The sequence below is a fragment of the Lutjanus erythropterus genome, chromosome 23, assembly GCF_056507025.1.
Source record: "Lutjanus erythropterus isolate fLutEry1 chromosome 23, fLutEry1.hap2, whole genome shotgun sequence".
Taxonomy (NCBI): Eukaryota; Metazoa; Chordata; class Actinopteri; order Lutjaniformes; family Lutjanidae; genus Lutjanus; species Lutjanus erythropterus.
Window position 1 is genome coordinate 20015934 of NC_139339.1, and position 22804 is coordinate 20038737.

At 40.2% G+C, this 22804-nt stretch overlaps 1 protein-coding gene across 1 annotated transcript in view; it reads right to left on the bottom strand.

Annotated features, from left to right (window-relative positions):
• Positions 1-13508: 13508 nt before the first annotated feature.
• The window catches only part of dnah2 (dynein, axonemal, heavy chain 2), a 74387-nt gene continuing 65091 nt past the window's right edge, over positions 13509-22804 (bottom strand). Inside the window, exons 81-87 of the mRNA XM_084711711.1 lie at positions 22336-22570; positions 20068-20219; positions 19138-19252; positions 15801-15977; positions 15291-15365; positions 14318-14468; positions 13509-14108 (exon numbers count right to left, since the gene is read on the bottom strand). Coding sequence (XP_084567837.1) covers positions 13954-14108; positions 14318-14468; positions 15291-15365; positions 15801-15977; positions 19138-19252; positions 20068-20219; positions 22336-22570 — 1060 coding nt within the window. The 3' untranslated portion in view covers positions 13509-13953. The remainder of the gene's footprint in view (positions 14109-14317; positions 14469-15290; positions 15366-15800; positions 15978-19137; positions 19253-20067; positions 20220-22335; positions 22571-22804) is intronic.

Here is a 22804-nt window from a genome sequence, read left to right on the forward strand (position 1 = left end):
CCTCTAACTGCCTCCAAAACCACCGATGGGCCGTCAGACACAGGTGCAAACTTCAACGCTGAAACACTTCTAGTGACAGAAGTCAGAGTATGTACATAGCTGCTGTATTAAAACAGTTACACACACCCTGGTGGACGTGCCAGCGCGCACACACCTTATAAAAACATACACTCAAACACACAGCGTACCAACAGAGGCCTGCAACAGCTGGATAACGCAGGGCAAAACAACAGGCCCGGCAGAGGACAGGAGGCATGTTGGGCATCTTCTTTGCAAACTCTGTCACCCCTACACACATGCGCGCACACACACACACACAAACACAAAGCCGACAAAGAGAGCTCACATGAGAAATAGCACGCACACACGCAAACCCAATGCCCTCTCTTGCAGGAAAGTTACATAACCAGAAAGGCAGAGGAGCACTCTTTCTGCACACCTCTTTCTTTCATCACATCTTTCCATTCCTCCTATCTTTGGCTCTATATGCTCCTCTATCACTTCCTTTTTGTTGTCTTATTCGCTGCCAGTTCTCTTTACACAGACTCAGCATTTCTTGAATGAGAGGTTTTTTTTTTAATCTGCCAGCTGTTGTTGCATTAAAATTCCTTTGATGGCAGAAAAATGACTGTTAAAAGCTTTAACAGGCACAATGTGGTAATACGCCCTCACAGACCTCCGGGAGGTGGATGATGTCAGCTCCACCTCTCCTCGTTCCCTCCCTACGCCAGTCCTCCCTCGATGACACTGCTGATGATGACAGAGGAGGAGGAGGGTGAAGAGGAGTCGCTCCCCCTCCCGCTCCTTCCTGTCCTCCTCCTCACCCACTGCTTCCTGCCGTCCTCCCCCCGGGCATCCTGAGTCAGCTCTCACCACCTCTCTTCCTCAACTTCCCTCTCTATATCCTTTCTTCAAATCTGTTCTCATTCGAACAAAAGCACTGTTCTTTTCTTTATCCCATGATGCCCTTCGTTCTCAGGGTCAGAGGCAGGTTTCACACTTGTAGAGATGTGGTTTTATTTAACATCAGAAAACAGCAGCAGAAAACCTGAGAGACTGAGTGAACCAAGATAGGCTTTCTGTAGGTTTTAACAAGTTAAATTTAAGATTTTTTAATACCTTTATAAGACATTTGTCAATGTAATTTGCTGCTGAAATGTTCAAATCCCAGGAGGCACAATATTTAAAAGGGAAAGGTGTGTCAAAATATCAGTTTGACTTAAAAACTGTGATGCTGCAGAGACGTCCTCAAAATACAGATCCTCCTCAAAACCCCACAATAATCAATTTTAAAGTGTTTCAATGAAAATGAAAATAATGATGTATAAATTATGATTCCCTCTAATATTGCAAATCATATTGCGATTGCAATATCACTCAAAATAATCACAACTGCATCTCTTTTCCAAATTGTCCAGCCTTGTTCAAGACCCATTTCACCTCCATACTGACCAAAAAAGTACATGAATAGTTTACATTAGTGTTTTATGGTTGTTGTTGTTGGTGGGGGTGGTGGTTGATTTCCAAAAACACAACCAAATTTATAAAAGTACTTCATGATCCCATTTTTAAGACCTCTCAAAATTGTATTTGAGACATTTTAAGGCCTAAAATTCAGGATTGTATTTTAATGAATTCATGTTATGTAACTGGACTATCCACACTTCTTCATCACTGCTAGAACAGATTGGAGTTACCACTAAATCAATAAAAAAAGGAATAAAAAGAAGAATCTTCTTAAATCTGTTGAAACACCACTGAATGTTCTGACAGCACAGATCCTTTTCTGTTCTGCCTCCACAGGCTGTGTGGCACATGTGGATGGCACATGGATTGAAGCATTTATAAGAAAGAAAAGAACGAGGAGGAGGAGGAGGAGGAGGAGGAGGATGGAGACAAAGCAGATGGGAATAACAAGCGCCAAGTCCTAATGTCCTGTCCTTCCCCCCCCGAACACTCAAACTGTCACCTGCCTGTATGAAAGAGGACGAGCCGGGCCACGGGTGACATCAAATGACTCGTGGTGTTGCCATTTCTAGGACCAGTGCCGGGTGACTCATATTTAAAAGCTCAACTAGAAGAGCCAGGCAACAGATGCCAGGCAACAGATGGTGAAGCACCTACTGCAATGGTAACACAACTGCCAGATGCAACCAGCAGAGATTTTCAAAATTTTGAATTAGGTTTTCTATAGGGTATAGTATAGTGTTTTATAGTGTTGTCATATCTAGATGCATGCAAGGTCGTTATGGAAGATTGCTTGTATAGAATAGTCTCAGTTTGGTATTGTAACCAAGCATCTTGGGTTCAACTAATTGTATAAACTTAATAAGGAAACAATAAATGGGACGGTCCAAACTTCTTGATTTGACACTGATGCTTATTTAGAAAAAATAAAAAAAATATTAAATTATATAATAGATATAATCAGATTAGAAACATTCTTGAGAATCATTATTTGTTTCTCTTGAATGAAGCTTTTATATGCCCCCCCCCCCCCCCACCCCCCGCCCATTTTCAAAATTTAATTTGTGAGTTACTCCCTTGATCAGCATCTGCAGGACAGTATCCTTACTGGATTCTATGGACTCCTACTGTTCTGCAAGGGAAAAGTGTGCAGCTGAACATATGCCACTCATCTACCATGTCTTAAACTAGAACCCTGTCCAAATACACCGTCTGACAAAACTGGTCCCAGGTGCAGCATATGGAATTATTTCACTTACAACCAGCCAACATCAAAACCCTGGTGTAAAGGGAGCTGGCTGCCAAGTCAGTGACATCAACATAGCTTTAGATTTATTATTAGCATTAAAGTCGACTTTTACAGTCGTAACAAGACTAGAGGGAACGACACACAAATCTACAACATTTCAGGTGCATAATGAGCAACATATTTTACTTGGCCACCACTGTACAGTACCAGCCTACAAAAAAAAAAAAGCTACAAGCTGTAATAGCAGTAGATGAGATACACTGTGACACCCACACCCAAGGGAAGGTGACACGAGTCACCATGTCTACAGGGTGAGAGTGGCATGTGTGTGTGTCGGAGGCAGATGCAAGCTGATTGACTGATGCCGGCGCTCTTGGTTACAGTTTTACCAGAACATGCACAGTAACACTCTCGTTCTCTCACATACATGTTAACTCATTCAGTCCTTCAACATATGACTTCTACTGAACAAATGACCACAGGCTGTTTGCGAGACACAGGACCACTGGTGGGTAAAACACCATAGTTTCATCCAAACATCACTCTCAGTTTTTATGTCCATATAGAAAAAGCAACGGAGGGAACACACCAGCTGTCAGGACTGTAATATTACTGCAGTGATGTACAGGGCTGTGACTCCGGGGACGATGAAGACACAGCAGGTACCAACGGCGTGAAGCGGTTAAGGAATGAGTTTGTGGTGAGTTAATTTCTAAGTGTACATCTTCCATCATGTTGATAAGTCTTTGAGTAATCTTTCATGAAGTTGGGCATAATTTATTTGCATATTTTGAACAACAGGACTTGTGTGAGGTTATACTATTTTGAAATAAATTAACTAAATGTTGAGCCTCATTCACGTTTTGCAACAACCAGCCTCCCTTGCTCCTTTCTACTCAGTAGCATCCTTTCCTACAGAAAAGCTTGCAGCCAGACTATGCTTCACATATATGTATGTGTGTGTCTGTCTACATGCATAATGGACGGTGTCTACTTGGCCTTAAACAGGATTGTGTTTATATATGTGTATGTGCATTTATGGTTATAATGGATCTGATTCATGGCTGGCTGTAAATGTATGCAATAAAGCTGAGCAGGCCAAGTGATGGAAAACCCCAGGTGTGTGAGACTTGGCGCGGTCCTGGGAGATGCTGGCATTACTGTGCGTGTGTGTGTGTGTGCATGTGTGTGTGTGTGTGTGTGTCCCTATGAGGGAGATCAAAACAGAGAGTGAGAAGTGCGTCAGAAAGTGTTTCAGGGCTGCGTGTGTGAAAATGAAACAGAACTTGTGTTGGACTAGGTGTGTATAAACCCAAGTAAAGGTGTTGAATTTGTACAGCTCAGCTGAAGTGTATGTATGTGTGTATGCTTGTCTCCGGCCCCACGACGGCAGCGTCTCTATTTAAAGAGAAAAAGACTCATACCCACAAAAAGCCGAGGTGCAAGTTGAATATATAAATCTTCAATAGTCAGCACATCATGAGTTCAATCCAATACCACGGACCAAGTGACTTAAACATGCGATCTCTCTAATGGCCAGTAGGGGGTGACTCCACTGGTTTCAGAAAGAAGTCTGATTGTATGGAGTTCTCACGGTATTTATGACTTCAGCAGAACTGTTTCCTAATGATTTTAGGGTCTCGACCGCTAGTTTCAAATCTTCTTCAGTACAGCATGATGTTTTGCAAATTGTGGTGGTTAGAGTTAAGAAACAATAAAGCAGGGTAAGGTTTGGGACACGGCTACACTGTGATTGACAATTCATTCTTAGTGAGTCCTTCCAGTGTAACACACAGAACTCACAAAACTGAGGCAGTACTGATCTGTACTGAATGTGGACCAAGAAACTGTTACCACATTGCATATGTTCAACCTAAAATATTTTCAGAAACATGTTTAGTGTACTTTTTGGCTGTAATACAAGAAAGGCTGCTACCAGATGGCCACTATTTCGGGCCTGCTTTCCAACTGAGCCTCCAAAACTCAGATCAAACACACAAACTAGGCAGTGTTTGTCAAATATGGAATGTAACTACATTACCTATTTCTCATTATTCCAGAAGCATATTTTAGTGTACTGATTAGCAATAACACAAGAAACTTTGTGGCCAGGCAGTCTGCTATGATTTCCTGTTTAACAGACAAGCCAAAACCAAACGCTGCCCAGGTCGCAGGACGTACCCACCACCTCCATGCTCTTGTTGGTACCGCACACACTCAAAAATGGTAGTTAGAAAACCAAGTCAGAGTGACGTCATGGTTGATTCACTCTTGTTTACGACATGTAATGTTCTAGCAAGCAAGCGGCAGATCAGCACAAACTTTTAATGAGGCTGCGTGGATCAATAAATGTAGCAAACCATTTCCATCAGGCTTCAAAGCCTGAAAGAGTCAGCCACAATGACTGCGCTTTAATCCATGTGAGGTATACGCTGTGTCACACTCTAAAACTACCAGCCCAATAATAAAGATAAAAACTATAGTCTAATACAGTGCAAAGTTGTTAGAATGTCCATTTCTAATGTTTGAAGTGGATTTGAATCTTTTCAGAAGGAAAGGACACAAAATCCCCCAATTATGTTGTCTTTTCTGAAAGCTGAGATGGAAATACATGAGAAGAGGTGCTTCTCTAGTGATAATTACTATATCAGCAGTGATTCATGCGTCTCTCAGTGATAAGCTTCATAAGAGTACAATGAACTACACAGTATCAGAGGGTGCATACCCATTTGCAGGGTATTTCAATACATCTCAACAAGTCAAACATTTCATTGTTCCAAAAGAGGCTCAAACAAACATATCTACTGGACAGACTAAACAGAAATGACAGACATCCTGACATGACCAAACAGTGAAGTCATGCACATCCCATGTGCCACTGCAGGCAGGGTCAAAGTCTGGGTAAAAGGTCAAAAGAGGTCTTACCTGGGCAGGTGAGTGCTTGAAGAAATGCAGATGGCTCCCCTGTGGGGAAAACAGTACATACACAATGGGTGTGATAGGTATCAGTCCAATTAGTCTGCTGCTATTGACATTTAGTTGTGGGGAAATGTCTGAAAATGACAGGATGTGCTGCATTTTTTGGTTTTGTTTTTTAGTAAATCATTTGAATTAAATATTTTGAATGAGAAGTAAGTGATCCAGTAACTCATCCTGCCCCAAAACTAATTAACAAACCTAAAAACGTAAAATAATATAAAGTCAAGGAAGGACTGTGACAGCTGTGCATGAGCCCAGCTCCTAAATAAAACTGTTGAGCATTAAACTTGGCTATGTCTATCTTACCATCACTATGGAATGGCATCCACGTTTTCCACTCCCAGACTGTGCAGTACATCTTGACAGGCTGTGCTGATGATTTAACGTTTGTCCCTTCATGCCTACAGTAGGTCAGACACCCAGTAAGACATTTCCATCATGGCTTCAGTCAGGCGCCGGTGGTTCTTCAAACACAGCACAATGATGCCTGGCCATGTTCCTCACTCCTTCTCTGTGAATGGAATAGATTTGTTTTTGATCAGGGATTTAAATAATGAATCAGTATTCACGAAAAGGATTAACATCTGATAACACTCATTGGTATGGGAGAGTACATAGCCATTTATTGGACCACAGCTGCACTGAATTTGGTGGTTTTATTTACTGGTCAAATACAGATAATTCAGCAAAAACTTGTATTCAGAGCACAATCTGCCCTTCCACCACTGCTCTGTGAGAAATTTGCAGCTGTTCACAAAGGACATACACAAACCAGGGTTGGACTGTGAATGTATCGCCATCTAGGGGGCAATACACAATCTTGCACTTGAGCAATTTGTACAATTTCTATAGCTATGTACACTAGTACATACATGACAGAACAGTGTTGGCATGTAATCCTTTCATGATCTTAGTCAAGGTAAAAATCTTAATATCTTATTGATCTCCTACTTCAAATAAATGTCATAATAGAGGAGGTATAGACAAAGTGAAAATTAACTTTTTTTTTGTCCACCAGTCAAATGGTTAGTGAATGTTCAAATTTTATCAGCCACTCTATAGATTATTAGGATTTTTTGATGATTAATGATGCAAATTTACTAGCCACTTGCATATTTTACCAGCATTTGGCTGGTGGTGCTTAGTTTGTTAGTTGGATTTACACAAAGTCAAGAGGAAGAGGCAGGCAAATAACAGATGTTATCAGAAAACACTATACAACTGTGTGGATAGGGAAGAGGGGGCAGTAACTGGGCCTGTATTTTGGCAATACCAATTGTAAATGAAGTGTTCATCTCTGTATGAATATACAAAATTAATTAGATGATGGCTCACAGCAAACCATACAAGTCAAGTGATCAGTGGGTGTATGTGCTGTCATGCAAACAGGTGTGTTCACTCTGTCTTTAAGCAATAATTTAGGTCCATTTTTAAGTGTGCAGACAGTGAAGTGGCACCATCCTAATGAGGCACTGTAAGACAAACCTCACATATGACATATTCATACTGTATTTTACTGTAACTAAAGTGGTGTGACATATTGCAACTTTGTAATATTGTATTGTAACGTTAGTTCAGGAAATAAATGTAACGACATTTCCGTTTTGTCCAAACAGACAACACAAAACGTGGACCGAAGGACCTCAATTTGCCGCTTTGGAGAGATGCTATACAGATGAGGACTTTATAAATTATTAATTACAAAATAAATCTAAGCATCCAACAATTATAATTGCAATTTTTTGCTTGTTTTTTTTTTTTTCTTTTTTGGTCCTTCCGCAGCTGTTCGTGATTCATTTTAATTTTTCGCAGCTGGGAATTTCTCTTCGAGAAATCAACAGCGGAGTCTAAAAATAAAGGGACTTATTCATACTAGATTCGTATTCAAGTCCACTTCATTTTGTCACTTTATAAAGTGTAAACAAAACCCCAATTAATGAATGAATTAACTGAGTAATTAAAATAACATGGTGGTGTGAAATATGACAAATAGTAATGTGCCTCAGATGCACTGTGCGCCCACTTTTTTCAATCAATAATAAAATCAATAAACACTTTACAAAGCTTGTAAAGGTTATACGCAATAACAGCTTATTACATTCAGATATAGAATAAATAATTATTTAATATGAGCAGTCAACTTGTTTCAAGTTTTTTTTCTGAATATTAAAATTAGTCAAATTATAAGAAAATTAATCGATTAGAATTGTGAACAGAGATTTCTGTCATATTCAGTTAATCCAATTCAATTTTCCAAATAACTTCAAAGTGAAAGTGTCCAAACTACAAACACAATTGCATTTACGCTGGAAGTGAAGTTTGACTGTATCATGTAGGCTACTCTTAACTAATTCACTGTCCTGTGTCGCCCTCCAGTGGCCACACGCCGGTGGTGCAGCAGGAACAGCAGAGAGAGGGGTGGAGACAGAAAAAAAAATCGAAGGGAAGAGAATTCAAACGCTCTTCCTGGAAATAGTAGAGAACCCGCCACAACTTCACCACATGACATTTCAGAAAGAAAATGCGACACTCCTTCCTCCACCAACAGCGAGCCCGCATTTCATTCAACAAGCCGCGATTCAACCCCATAAACCCGCACATATATCACGGCCACGCGGTGTATGTCACACCCACGGACACGATCCATCGCATTTTCGTGCATTTATAAACGCCTTGCCGAGACGAACATAAGGCGATTGCGACATCACCAACTCCAGACCTACCTTCCCGTAAACTATTCCTTCCTTACCGTAAAAAACATGACATCACCAACACCAGTTTCTATTTGAATTTAGGGAAAACAGACAAAACAGCGTTCAGCCGCACAGAAACCCGAAACTGCTGCAGTATGGAAACTTATCATGTAAAGTTAGAGTTGCGTAGCGCTGTATTATATAATACATTCAAATCATTTAGCCTTGTTTTCATACAGATGCATACTGTTTCTGCACTAGACTTAAGAGTCGCATCCTAAAGAAATACAAATGTTGCTGTAGTGGCTCGTATTGTTTGTCCTTATGTTGATCGTGTCCTTTGAGGTTTAATACAGGATGAGCATACTGTAGTTCAGGTTGTTTTCAATGGTGTCTGATTGGTTCCCCTGTTACAATTAGGTAACACGGGCTGTACAGCCTCACATGTCAGCATGTATCCCTGATAGAGTCATACTGTGCGTTATGCTTACCTTTTATGTGCAATCCAAAATGTGCTGGGGAGGCGCCGCTGTTAAAAACAGTGGAATAGTGGAAAATCTGCACAGCAGTCCATCTCCTTTCCCCAGCCACGGATGACGCAGCCCCCAAAAAGCCCTCTCCCAAAAAAAAAAAAAAAAAAAAAAAAAAAAAAACATGAAGCCCCCATTCAACATCCATAACGCGTTTAGGTGCAAACGTCGACACGGGGAGCTGAGCTGAGAAAATGTGGATGCGTTCGCCAATGGGCAAGGCATGACGGATAAGACTCATCACTTGATCTTGCATCTCTGCACAGTCGGATCGTCTTCCTAAATGATTGCACAGCTCGTTTCCTCCTCTGAAGACCATCTGGTAAAAAAATCGCCAGCCCCTGTAGCCTCCAAGCAAGGCAGCAGCGGGGGTTTGCAATGGGCACGGATTCCCTGATCATCCAAAAACACAACTGCTGTCCGCTTCCTACAGGCGAACGGTCCACCGCGACCAGAGCAGGCAGTCCTTAAAGAAATTGCGCAGTTTTTATTCCATTGAAACGGAGACTCTTTCCCTTCTGTCCCCGTTGAAAGGCTCTTTCCCTTCCTCCTCCTCCCTCCCTCCTCTCCCTTTCTCTCCCTCCTTCTCTCTCTTCCCTCATGCAGGTTTATTTTCGGTGGAAGAGTCTTGGACATTAACTGCCCCGCCTCCATAGTCACTGGCAAACACACTGTACAACTTGCCCAAATTCCATTATTAACTACTATTCAATGTAGAACAACTGGACCCCAGGTTTTTCAAGAGGCAAACTCGCGGTCAGGGGCCACGAGCCACTTGAGGAATCAAAAGTTGTGTTTTAAGGATGACTGCTAATCTTGTCAGGTCCCTGTCATTTCCCAAGAAACTGAAAACTAGGACAAGGGCATGTTGGGAAATCAAATTAAAGCACAAGGCAAACCCATCAAGGACAGTAGCTCCCACGCTGAGGTTCAGTTGGCTCCCCGGGGTGCCTCAAGTGTTGTCAGGGGGTCCACAGCAAACTAGAGATTGATTAAATTTCACTGGTGATACATTCAATAAGAGACTCTATGACCTGATTAGACATTTTCTCATGATTTTCCTCTAATGCTGGGATGACAAACATATGGTCCGTGGGCCAGAACAGGCCCTCTGAAGGGTACAATCCTGCCCACTAGCTTAATTATAAGAACTATGGGTAACACTCTGTAATAACCATCATTGATAAATTGTGCATTGATAGTTAATTAAACTTAAGTTAATGGCTATATCACTGTTAACAATTAATTCTTTTAAAACATTATTAGTAATGCTATAATTTATTTTATCATTTAATATAAAATAATTACTTTATGGTATGACATGATCACAATTATTCTAATTAAATGAGTAAAATAAAGTTTGTTGTTGCACATAAAATTTTATTCTACAAGTATTCGTTAATGACTGCCAAATTGTTTTTAAGCTTTTAAGAAATTATTACATAGATGGACCAGATATTTGTAAACTTATTTAATGGTTTGTAATTTGTAAACTGTCAATAAACATTGCTTGGAAGGCCAGTATAACACTGCAACTGATGCTTCAGTGGTTTATAACGCATGATTATAGTATAAACATGATTTGAATGTTTGTTAATGGTAGTTTAATCAAGTATCAATTTACCATTTCTAATGATGGTTATTATAAAGTGTTACCCAGTACAAAATAATTTGTTTTAGAATTATTAATCTTGTTTCTCATTAGCTTCACTACACAGGAGTGGAAATGTCTGAAAAAATGAAAAGATCTTATCAAGTTGTGCGAATCACAAAAATTATTAAAATTATATATTGTTGTTTAGTGCCAAAATACACATGGAATGTGAAAAAACAATATAACTGAAAATGCACTATTTTTCCTGAGACATCTCAGGCTCTTCATGGTCTGTTTTATGAATGATTGTTCTGGCCCACTTGAGATCAAACTGGGCTGCATATGGCCCATGAACTAAAACCAGTCTGACACCCCTGCTCTAATGTCACATTTTCCGAACAGGGGTCTACAGGTCTGCAGAGGATAGGTTTTATAGGTTCTTACTACATGAAACAGTTTGAACTTAAATGAGCAAAGGATTCCACTTTTCAGTGCAGAGGGCCTGAGATATTATTACTTGGAAGAACACCACAGCCCCTCTGTCAACAATAAGCAAAGTATTTTTTTTTTTAATTATTTTTTTAAAAGAATTTTAACAGTAGAGACACTTGTGTGAATAACAAAAAAATGGTTGAAACCTGAGACACAACATAAAGCAAATGGCAAAATCTATAAAATAGAGGGGGAAAAAAATCACATCAGGAATCAAATTAAACTCTTTGATGTGAGATGGAATAAGATAAATATTATATTTGAATATTAAGGTATTTCTTGATCTTATTTAGTTTAATTTTATGTTATTTTGAATGTTTTTTTTAATTTACTTGTTTACTTTCTTAGTGTTTTCAACTATTGGTTAGGGAAAACAAAATATTTACGACCCTAACAGCAGCTATTAAAAAGCTGTTTGATAAGGCACAAAAATGAATAAATAAAGGATATTAAAATAACAAAAAGTTTGGATTCCTCATCACAAATATTCAATGAATGTCCACATTTCTTCAAAAGGTAGGAATTTCAGAAGCGGCTGTTTTCGAGTTTCTGAGTGGATAAGCAGATGGAAGAAGTTGGCTCCAATTGCCCTCAAGAAATGAATATTTCTGCGGGCAGGGAGTGTTTGAAAACCTTGGCTCTAAAATAAGACACTCACTGTTTGAAGACAGAGATAGCACCTCTTACGAAATGATAAATACCTTTTTAAAAATACAACAGCCATAAAACTCTGGATGCTGTATTCTTGTCTTGGAATACACAAAATCCAATCCATGTATTGGACAGGAGGGTTAGTTACCACTGCATATTCTAAATGTTGTTAATGTTTTCACACCACATTTACATTCTAGTTCATTTCAACCGAAGCTTTTATCCATAAAAAAAAAAAAACACCTCCTAAGTGTGATATTTTTGTTACAACCAGGCCTGAGAATAAACCAATTTGAATTTGAATTCAGCATGTTGCTATGAGTGCCCCCCTCCATCTCCCACCCAACCAGAGACCACCAGTGTACACACACACACACACACACACACACACACACACACACACACACACACACACACACACACTGACCTGGGTCTGATAAAGAGGCTCTTAAACCCTGAGGAAGTCTGTGTTCGGCCTTTCAGGGGGGACAATCCTTACGTCTGAATACAACCTTGAACTCAGCCCCCACCTCTTTGGTTCCCCTCTCTCATTACTGGACCATTCTTCCTCCCGGCTCACTTTCTCCAGGCTCCTTCTCTTGTTTTTCTCTCCCTCCTTTTCAGGAGTTTGGGCTGAGTTCTTTCCAGTGGGGAAGTCCGGGCCTTCTCTCTCTCACAACGCTGTGCGACTCCAAACGTCTTGTCTGCGAAGCTTCATTAGAATTCATTTGTTTGAATAGGTTCATTTCTCCTTCAGTCGCTCCCTCCCTCTGTCCTCTTTTGCAGCTTGGGGGAAATGTGTATTAGCATAAAAATATCCTTTACCTCACCTTGATTAACTGTATTGTTTGCGTGTGTGTGTTCCTTATTGAGTGCAAGTTTCCGTGCAGGAGTGTGCCAAGCCAAGAATGAATCGAATTTTCATCAAATTAAAATATTATTCTTTTCTTTAAAGATATAAAAATACCAGTAAATATAGACATTTGTTCCAATTTTAATTGATTTGTATTTCAAGGAATGTTTAGTAAATAAGTAGCCTGATATGAGACTGAATTATCAACTCTTTACAGTCCATTTCTAGCTTCTTCAGAGACTCAGTCAACACGGTGGAGTGGGCGGACTCTACACTGTTAAAATTAAACTCAAAATTTTAAGGCAACTTCCTTCAACCATTTTTTTCAGTTATGAGCCCAAGTCAAACTCTTAAGTTTTGAAAAAGTTTTACCAACTAATAATGTTTCGTTGTTTTACAATAATGTAAATTTACAGTTGCAACCATTTAATAATTGGAAATTTTGTGTATTCCAAAACTAGAACACTCATCCCCAATGATGTTATTTAGCACATATTCTACACATATTTTTTATAGCCCAGGAGAGTCAAGTGTTAATACAACACAATGACAATGACTAACAGCTCATCAGATTACCAAGGAATTCAATGAGCACAGCAAACACTTACATGACCAGACAGTCACTTGATCCAGATGTTGCAAGGAAGCAAGTTTCCAGTAAAACACAGTTCACAGTAAGAGACTATTCCCTGTGCGTGTGTGTGTGTGTGTGTGTGTACGCGTGCGGGTGTCAGCGAGTGTCTATGTTTGAGCAGGGTAAAAGGGGGTCAGCATGGAAAGACTGATGCATGTCTGAGAAGAGGAGTGAATAATCGGTCAGCTGACGGCAGAGAATGGAGACAAGAAAAGAAAGAGAAGAGAGAGAGAGACTTCACCAGAATTGTGTCAGAGCAACTTCAAAGTGTCAAAGAACGACTCAGTCTATTTATTGTTTCAGCCCCAGGTGTGAAAACCTGCTTATACAATAAATTTGTGAGGAACACAGGAACAAATTTCATTTGTAGTCTTGAGGCATTTAAAGAACCAGTGTTTAAGATTGGCAGAATATGGCAAAAATGGAATATAACATTCATAAATATGTTTTGATTAGCATATAAACACCTGAAAATAAGAGTAACTGTGTCTTCATTATCTTAGAAAAATGCACCACCATGTTTCTATGGTAGCCCGGAACGGACAAACCAAACACTGGGTTTAGAGAGAGCCCCAGCACCATAGGTTCTCCCACACACTTGGAAGGGGAGGGTGTGGTGAGTTATGATCTCTACGCTCACCAGTAGATGTCACTAAATCCTATACACTGGTTCTTTAAAAGGGTAAAAATATATATAATATCAAATGTTATAAGACATACAGCATATAAAGAAATAAACGCTTAAAAAATACATAAATATCAGTAGAAACAAAGTGTCAGAGACAACATACGATTGTGGGTGTTAAAGGCTTCAGTTGTCCAGGCTCAAGAGAAGAGCGGTCCCTCTCTTGATCCAGTGGTCTGGGGTCACAGCTCCGGACTTGAGTTCTACACTGACCACAAAAGATGCTCTGCCTGGCCCGCCTGAACGCACCGGGAAGTAGTAACAAGGACACAGGTACATACCTACACACACACACACACACACACACACAAGACAGAGTTGAAACTACACAGCATGATACCACAACCTACATACAAGCAGATGGTGAAAACAAGAACAAAAAAAAAAAAAAACAAGGCAAGAGAAAATGTTAAAAGAAAAAAAAGAAGATGGAAAGACAGTAGGTGGGATGAGTCAGGAAATGTCTGACAAAAAGTCCCAAACAACTCACTCTTGGCCATCTTCTTGCGGTTTTCCACAGGCTTGAAGTGGATGGTGGGCATGGGACAGACCATCTGCATGGGCTCTGCTTCCACCAGACAGGAGTTCCTCTTATCCCAGCCAGCTCCCTCCAGGTACGAACCTCGGATGAATACTCCATCCTGGCAGGGGGCGAGAGATATACACAAGTGACATACAGCTTTGAAAAAAAATGCTTATGACAAACAGCCAAGCCAATTAGGTAATGAAACGGAGAGAGGGAAGAAGAGGGAGGGCTTAAAACAAGGAGAAGGGATGGGCTACAGGCGAAAAGAAAGAGATAGAGAAGAGGAAAAGAAGTTAGATAGTAATGATTATAATGGTGAGGAGAAGAGGAGTTAGAGGAGCAAGGAGAGATGGGACATTGAAAGAAAGGGAGAAGAACAATCGCAGAGAAAATGGAAGAGAGGTGAGAAAGCTTGGACAGAAGGAAATGGAGTCAGAGAGTTTAAAAGAAGCATGAGGGAAGCAGCACAAAAGGCAAGAAGGGCTGGAATGGAGCATTGGTTTTAGAGTAGTATAGGGAGTAAAATAAAGAAAGAAAGAGGAAAGAGAAGTGTGGGGAGGCACAGAGGAGTTGATACAGAAAAAAAAATGAAGGTAAGATGAAGTGAGTGAGAAATAATGAGTTACAATGACAGAAATCCTGAAGCGGCAGCAATTTGACAAATTAAAACATTTCCCACCAGTGTCAAAATTTGAATTGTAAAACTGCTTTGTGAAAAAAAAAATTAAAATGCAAGAGCAGAGAGGAGGAATGGGAAGAGAGAGGTGCAACGTGGTGTGCTGCTTTGAATGAAAATGCACTTTTCAGGGTTAGAAAGAAGGTACAAATGAAAAATGTGATGTAAAGTGGCGATGACAGCTGAAAGCTAATGGCTCAGAAAAGTGGCAAGTTTATGGAAATCTTTATGGAAATAGAAAATGTGTGTATAGGGAGTCACCTTGGGCGGGTAAAGGAGGCTGCTGTCATCTACAGTGGACACTATAAACTCCCAAGACAGTGTGTCCACTGATATCTGCAAGAAAGAGATTCACATCATGGTGACGTTACTGGCTTGAAAAGTTGACTAATACCGAGAATGTATGAAAGATGTTGAATATATTGAGGTTTGCTGAAAAGCTGAGGCTAAACAGAACTCCTCATGATAATACCAACAATATAGGGATACTTATAATAGAGAAAGAGTGTTGGTTTTGTCAAAGCAGCACAGTGTTTCCCAAGGTTTTTTTTGTGTGTATTATGAGTACTGTGAAAATGAAACAGAACATAATTGACAGTTAAATGTGTGAAAACTGAATCACATCATTCACAGTGTAATCTTCAGTTGTAGAATCACATAGTTAACTGGCTTTGACTTACAAAAATTTTTTAAACATCTACTGGATAAACTCCCTCAATCACTACACAACTGTTTTCCTTCCTATGTGCATGTGGTTGTGTGAGCTCTCACGTTGTGCTGTCGTGCAAAGGACTGCAGCACAGCAGTGAGGAAACCGTTGGGAAAGGTGAAGCCGGAGAGCCAGAACAAGTTGGGGGGCTGGGTCGTCTCTGCCCAGCGTGCAAACTGATCGACTCGCTGGCAAAGATCCCTGGTCCACGCTGCCAGGGGCTTCAGCGAGGGGTACGCCTAGTGGACAAAGAGAGTGACGCAGACAGAGTGAGAGAGACACAGACATGGCAAATCTACAATCTGTTGGCAGCTGTTCATAATAGGAAGAAGTTCAGTACAGTGCAGTAGCACACACAAGAGTGGTGTTAAAAGATTGTGTGAAAATTCACAGGTGAGGTGTGAACATCGTTTAAATTTTAATATGATAACTTTTACTTCCTTTGGTTGGTAATGAAAGTTAAAACTGCATATTTTAAATAGCTTTTGTTTAATATAACTTTAATTTGCCAAGCAATACAAAAAGCATGCTAATATTAACATGACTTAGCTACTTGCTTGTAAAATTGAGAATGTTTCTTGTAAATTCCTAGAGTGGAGCTGGTGCCATTACACTGTTTAACTTGAACTCTCTGTTCCGCCTCAGGAATATTAAATGTCCAGTGTGTAAGATTTAGGGGGTTGAATTGGCAGAATATGGCAGAAATTAAATAAAACAGGTTTGCACGATCTGGTTAAAATTATGTTGACAGATGTTGTGACTGCAGTGTTATGTAAGATTTTCGGGAATTAGCATATTTGTATCGCAATTTTCAATGCAATGCAATAAAATCGTGAGGGTGTGAAATTTCTTGGGGTCTGTACCAAACAAACATGTTTCCTCAAATCTCTGGAGAAGAAAATTTGTAGGCCAGAATGTCTCTGCAGCACTACATCATAATACTGTTCTGTCATACATTTCTCCTTATAAAAAAATGTCTGCTTCTGAGATTTGGATATTGCACTGGGCCATCTTGAGATTTCGATAATATTTTGATTAATTGTGCAGCCCTAGAAAATAATATTCACTAATATGTTTTAATTAGTGTATAATCACCTGAAAATAAGAATTGTTCTGTCTTCATTACCTCAGAATGAGCTGTTTATATCTACAAAGGAGGGCAGGCTCTAGATAAAGCCTTTCACAGGTTCCATGGCCAACAAAGGTTCCCCTACACATCTGAAAGGGGAGGGTGAGGCGAGTTGGTTGCAATCTGAAACTAGATGCCACTAAATCTTACACAATGGTCCTTATGAGTGGAAGTAATTCTGAGTTTATCATTATTATTTATCATTATTATTTTTACTTATTTGTAACTTTCTTTCACCACATCTCAGTTGCTATATGCAACACATCATTACCCTTTATACATTCACATAACAGATATTCACATCTCTTCCAAAATTCTACATGCACATATGCTGTAAAGTCTCTAAACACTCACACAGAAATACACACACATACAGCAAAGCCATGTGAATAAACCAGATACAAAATGGCCAAGGACAGAGAGGCAGGCAGGCCAAAATGAAAGCCATGAGTCGGTGAGCTCAGAACTAATGACAGACTGCCATGCCAAGGAGGGGCGGAGAAGAGAGGGATGAAGGGATGGAGGGATAAATAAGCAGGACAGAGACTCGATGAGGGGCTGTTGTTGCTGCTTACACCAGATGAAGCATGGAGTAATAGAGAAGAGAGCGGAATGGAGGGAAAGCTGGGTGGAAGATAAAAAAAAGGAATGACATGCAGACGAAGCTGTAGGAGACGGTGAGCAAACCAACATACGCAAAAAGATAACAGACCAAGTGGTCAGAAGAACAGCAAGCTCAGCTGGAGGCAGCAGCCCTAATAGCTGCCCAACACTCCTATAAAAGGAAATAGATATACACACACACACATACACACACACACGCACGGATGCACATACAGTACATCCAGCAGTAATAAGCTGCTGGCTCGAGCACAATGAGCTCAGGGTCTTTTTAGGAAAGTGGAGCAGCCTTGGAAGGTTTACTTTGCTTATTACACTACGATTAGTCCACAGACGCTGGCTTTGTTCAGCCACTGAGGGCCGAGGTATGCTCCACCTGATGAGCAGCTACTCACAAATACACACACAACCATACATGCGTCTGCATACATGCTTTCATGCACAGCCCATAACGAGGACAGAATCAGACACTTGAAGATAAACATGAACTGCCCTGAGTGACCTCTGCTCACACACACACACACACACACACACACACACACACACACATTCCACTGAGTCATACACTACACACACTTGTAGCCAGAATCTTTTCAAGCCCCTTGACCCAGACCGACAGCAGCCCACTGTAAAGAGAGGTCCAGTGATAATGAAGCCAGAGTGGAGAGTTCGGACAGAATTACAGCTGGATTACTGCCAGAGCCCCATCATTCTGTGTGTGTGTGTGTGTGTGTGTGTGTGTGTGTGTGTGTGTGTGTGTGTGTGTGTGTGTGTGTGTGTGTGTGTGTGTGTGGACAGAAGAGAACAATAAGTGTGTGTCTGTGCAGCCAGGCAGAGTGATGGATAAATACATCTTTAATAACAGACCAGTGAGTCAGTACAGAGGCACCTGCAGCTGTTTGACTGGCTGAAGGCAGCAGAATAGATTAGAGTTGATCAGATCACAATCACTAAGATCAATACACAAGGGCGCTGAGTGAAAATCTGAATGGTCTCCCTTACATGGCAGCACACCACAGAAGTTTTCAGAATAAGTAATGGAAAAATAAACGTGACTGTCTGTCTGTATTGAAAAATTATCTGTGGACCTAACACAGACATGCTCAGTCAATACCTGATTATACAGCACAGTGCAGCCAGACCTACAAGGCTACATTTGTTTCACTGTTTACCTTGGATGTTTTCATGGTTCTCTACCATTTTCAAACCATTCTTTTTATAATTTTAATCCTGAGCAAGCATAATCTTTTTTTGTCTTGTGTTATTCAAGTCCACTCAATTCTCCAAAGAGCAGCTGTCTCAATGTTATTGATCCTAGCAGCACTTCTTCATTGTAGTCTCTCTGCCTATTTTATGAAATAAGATAAAGGGAAGGTAGCAGGTGCAGGCTCATTTCTCACTTTTCACCTCTTATACTGCATGTGCATCACATTTACAGAAGTGTGTGTGGGCATTGTGTATACATTAGATGAAGTAAGCAGCAGAGAAAGGTTAACCAGAAAATGCAGAGAGTAAATTATGTCAGTAAAGTGTATTTGTGTTCATTTATTTTAAGTAACATCAGAAGAACTTGTTTTGGAGGATGACTTGAAGACAAATGTGTGTGTTATTGTGGGTTCTCTGTGGTTATATGTGTGTGTAACTGGCACCTTCTCCCACAGTGATGGTACACGGTCGTCATAGATGGACTGGAAGATCTCCTCCAAGCTGGATGACATCACCACAAAGCCTTTGATCCCCTTCTCCAGCTCCACCAGGGACACACTAACACACAAACAAACAGTTACAATACAGTAAAAGGAGGTAAAGTGGGAGATTTGTTGCTGTAATTGTGTAGTAGTTACTACTTCCTAGTCTGTACAAAGGAAACTAAAAGAGAAGGACTTCAACATACATACAGAGCTATAGAACAATCTATACTCTTGTTGGTGCCAAACTTTGGTGCTAGCCCACAGGAGAAGCACAATAAAACCCAACATATCTACACTGTATGAGCTTTGATGAAGACATGCCTCTAAACAATGCAAAAATGAAAGAACACACTTCAGAACTGACACTATAGTATGCAATGAAGAATGCTCTATACTGATGTAATCACTCATCCTTCTTTTTTAGTTACCTTGGTCTGTACTATGCACTTAGACATATTGCTGTAAACTGACTGTTAGGGTGATTGAGCAGTTGTTCCTTGCACCACACTCATTTTCCGTAAGTGTTATAAATTTGCTTGAGTCGTGGCTGTCAGGACTTTTGTATAATGTTGAACCATTCTCCACTCCCTGTTGTGCCACTTACAAATGAATGGTTTGTTTTGGGTTTTGTAGTGTAATCAAATACATTTGTGTGAATGGTTTAATCACCTTAATTTGACCACTGCATTAGGGCAAGAAACAATGTTGGTAAATCATCTTGGATGGGTTAGACCAGACCTGATGAACTGCTCAGCTTAATTCTCTATCACTTGACACCTGCTATGCATTTTTTGCTATGGTGTGTAGGCACAAATACTGTGTAACACCTTAATGTGTTATTAGGAGACAAACTCAAATAAACACACATAAACAAACCAAAGTTCATACATGATGGTGTCCAGCAGAGAGTTATATCTCTGGATCTCTTGCAGCAGGACCACATTCAGAGGTGAAGGACTGTCTTGGAGGAGTGACCTGGTGCCCTCATAGTCGATCACATTTGGGATCTTCCCATGAATATCTGTCAACCGCTCTAGTACCTGGAAGCACCAATGCCACATTTTACAAAAACAGATGAGATAAATGAATGTACAAAGGCCCTGCACAACACACAAGTATGGGCAGTGAAGAAACTGCAGTCAGACCATAGAGCTGCATGAAATTAGAGGACTTACAATAGTTCAGGCTAAGACTGTTGATAGTAATCCTTTCAAAAACACACATACACACATTCTCCACCATACTCCAATAACCACAAGAGCCACTAAAAATGAGCTGAATCATAGGATTACACTGCTGAAAGTCATTATAATTTGGACCACTTGCATGCACTTCTCTGCACTGTTACACTTAACATTTAAAGCACATTAAAAAAAAAACTAGTGCCACTGTTATATAACAGTCAGTATTTCAATGGAGAAAGAATCCTAAGAGATAATTCTCACTTAACCTCAAAAGCGGCCATTTCTATAGGCTCAGAAATACATCTAACCCTGACTGGAAAATATTCTATGAACAGGTGATTAAAAATATGTTAAAGCAGCACCTGAGTGGGATCAGCATGTGTGACTCCTATTGAATACAATTTGAGTTTTGTGGTATATAAATAAGTGTTTTATTTGTCCCTTGTCAGTGACTGACCAAACAACATTTGTTATTTCAATTTATCAGGACGAAATCCTGGTAGTGACAAAAAGATTCAGTTCTGAAGCGTCCAAAGGTACCCTCTGAGACCTGTCTTAAAACTTCACAGCACAGTGTTCTCTATTTAGAAGCCCAGATTCCTCGATCTGTATCTTATTACACTGACGACCATCTGCCAGTGTTGTACAAGCATATGGATGTCTCAGCATTGCTGGGAAAAATCTGTCAAATGCGGACATTGGCTTCATGAAGAGAGCCTTTTTGAGCTAATTACTCTGAATATTGACTGGTCTGCCTCAAAAACAGACTTGGCACTGAAACTACAACCACGACTGCCGCCCTGCCAAATACATCTCAATCACACACTCTTTCTGGCACGTTATATGCAGTGGTTGAAAAGAAAGATCAGCATGTGATCAAACTGCTGTGTGAGAAAATGTTTGACCAACACAAGTCCCTTCCGAACAAAGAGGAGAATACCAAGCTACTGGGAAGATCAAGACCTGAGTGCTGGCAAAATATATCAGTGTATATCAGAAAGACAAGCAAGTAACGTGCCTAAACATGGAAAACATACAACCCCGATTGGTGAACATGATAAATACAAGACATATGCCATAAGTCAGAACTAATGTATGAAAAGGAAAACAGCGTCGGGCGTACTGATGATAAAAAACACCACCTTGTAGTTGTAGAGCTACACATTAAACCTGACTGAAAAAAACAACAACATTTGGCTGCACTTCACACTATTGTGAGAGAAAAGTATTTTACTGTTACTGATTTAACTGAAGGTGTGCTAGTGAAGCTTAATGAACTGTCATAAATGTTAAGTAAACAAGATATGACCTCATGGGTAAACATCTAAGATATTCAAGTAAAAACCTGTTTCTCTCTGCAGCCTGCTCTACTGGCTTTCTTGTTTATGGCACAAACTTTTCATGATCTCAGGGTTGTTATTTCTGTGGAGCTATAACCCTTTCCAAAATAATTGAAAGGGCTTACATAAATACATATTTAGGCGAGATATCACAGTATATCAGTTCTCATTCAGACTGTATAAAATATATGTCTTTGGCAACTAAATACTTGTAAAACGGGTGAGATTTTTGATACTCTCATAACCGTTTGCATTTGTGTGTACAGACAAACAGTTATTGAGAACATGCTTGTTCAATCTTTTTTTCCTTGAGATAAAGTAACAGAGTACATGCTTTTAAAAATACTTACAGCAACATGTAAAAATTGGCCACTTGTTAACTCCAAACACATAGCATTGTATACTTGTGAACATAGCAACCTAAGCGCTCACACACATCTCCCAGCTGAAACTACAAGGGAATCAGACTACTGCTTATTGAGGCACGAAGTAATAGACAGCACAGACTGTGGTTAGCTGGTTAGCATGCTAATTTAAATACATATTTCGGTTCTGGTGTAGATACAAAATTGTTATGCCAGTCTATGAAGTTGTGAATTTCCACTCAACTAGTCTCTGCCCTTTCCCCTCACCTTGTCCTCTTTACTGGGCCCGCCTCCTGCTGCAGTGAGACTGGTGACCTGGGGCTGCAGGGAGAGCAGGGTGTCAAACAGCATCCTGGACTCCGCGATCTGGCTAGCAATGTCCGCATTAGAGTGCTGGCCAAACACCTCAGGGTACTCTGTGGAGGGCAGCTTGCTGATATGTTCCTTGTATGAGGACTGGGGACCGTCACAGGGGATGTAATAGTAGGGTAAGGAGGACAACCTGACAGTAAGGGGGTCGACAGAATACAAAATCAGTGATTTATATTTTATTTATAAAATTTGGAGAGGAACAGTACAACCCCAGTTTCATAAAAGTTGGTAGATTGTTCAAAACAGAAGTAAGAACAGAACGCATTTTGTAAATATACACTCACACTGTCCCACTTTGCTTCAGTCCATATCAGATGAGCATAAGCCCAAAAGAAGTCTGCAGCATTTCAAGATGTATGGTTTT